Genomic DNA, 1,430 nt, shown 5'->3' with positions numbered 1-1,430 from the left:
AGTATTATCGTGGAGTGACTTTCACATCGCAACCCCTAGATGTTTTGGTCAATTGGACTTCCTCCTCCATGAATTGCCTGTTCGTATGTTTTGCCCAGATTTCAGTTGAATTGGCTCTAAGATTTCTTTTCACACTTTTTTTTTTTAATGTGGACCATTTTTTTAAAGTCTTTATTGAATTTGTTACAATATTGCTTCTGCTTTATGGTGGGTTTTTTTTTTTTTTTTTGGCCACAAGCCATGTGGGATTTAACTCCTCCACCAGTGATGGAACCTACACCCCATGTGTTGGAAAGCAAAATCTTAACCACTGGACCACATTACACAAGAGTGTAAAGTCCTTCTACACTCTTAATCTATATGATTTATGAATAAGCCATTTCTGACGGTGCGCTTGTCTTCTAGCTTCATTTACATGTCTTTTCTCATATACAGCTTTAAAAGGTTAAAACGGCCAAATTAATGAACAATTTTCCCTTCTGAATTTTTCATTTTACATTTTCAGACAGCCTTCTCAACCCCAAAGATAAATACATTTTCCTATATTTTCTTCTGATACTTTTATAGCTTTTTAAAAAACTCATGTACTTTCTTTACATTAATCTGGAATTTGCTTGGGGGAATGGTGTGTGAGGTAGGGATCCAACAATTTTTTCCCCCAGATAGATGGCAAGTTTGGGCAACTGTTGAAATATGTCAAACACATTACAAGTATTCTGGAGGACAATTTGAGTTTGCAGATTTCTGGGATCCAATCCCTTGAAGTGATGTTTAAAACAGGAGTTGATGCCTCGCTCCTCTGATGTGCAGCCGGTTTTGAAAGCCTTGGTTGGGATCCTGTGTCTCCCCTGCTTTAGGAGCAGGGATCTGAGGCTGAGAAAGGGGCAGTGATTCTCAAGGAGCTTCTCCTCCTACTCCAGCTGCCCGCTCATCAACTTGGGCTCCCAATAAGACCGAGGACCCAGGCAGCCACGCTTACTCAGTCTCCCCAGCCTCCAACCCCAGGCCCTGGCTGAGCGCTCAGCCCGCTGCAGTTGTGACCCCTGGGGTCAATGTCACCCTGAGGTGCCAGGCACCCCAGCCCGCCTGGAGGTTTGCAGTCTTCAGGTCTGCAGAGCTCACTACTATGATTCACCGGGATGTATCTGCGGAACTGGCGGAGTTCTTCCTGGAGGAGGTGACCCCAGCCCAGGGGGGCAGTTACTACTGCTGCTACTGGAGGCGAGGCTGGGATCCAGATGTCTGGTCCCACCCCAGTGATGCCCTGGAACTGCTGGTGACAGGTGAGGTCCTGGGGGAGTGGGGTGTGGAGAAGGGACACAGGTGGGATGGAGGGGCAAGGAGGGAATCCATGTATGTATGGAGAGGAGCTTGCACAATGACACATACAAAAAGAGTTACATGGAGAGACAGAGAGAATTCTCAGTCGG

At 46.1% G+C, this 1,430-nt stretch overlaps 1 protein-coding gene across 1 annotated transcript in view; it reads left to right on the top strand.

The window, feature by feature from the left end:
- Positions 1-882: 882 nt before the first annotated feature.
- TARM1 (T cell-interacting, activating receptor on myeloid cells 1) overlaps positions 883-1,430 on the top strand; it is a gene marked incomplete at both ends in the record, with an annotated part of 15,398 nt that continues 14,850 nt past the window's right edge. Inside the window, one exon of the mRNA XM_010857198.1 lies at positions 883-1,283. Within this exon, the coding sequence (XP_010855500.1) occupies positions 883-1,283 (401 nt within the window). The remainder of the gene's footprint in view (positions 1,284-1,430) is intronic.

This window comes from Bison bison, unplaced genomic scaffold (genome assembly GCF_000754665.1).
Source record: "Bison bison bison isolate TAMUID 2011002044 unplaced genomic scaffold, Bison_UMD1.0 scf7180017854774, whole genome shotgun sequence".
In the NCBI taxonomy this organism is placed as follows: Eukaryota; Metazoa; Chordata; class Mammalia; order Artiodactyla; family Bovidae; genus Bison; species Bison bison.
The sequence above is the reverse complement of the archived record's forward strand: the minus strand, read 5'-3'. Positions and strand labels throughout refer to the sequence as shown.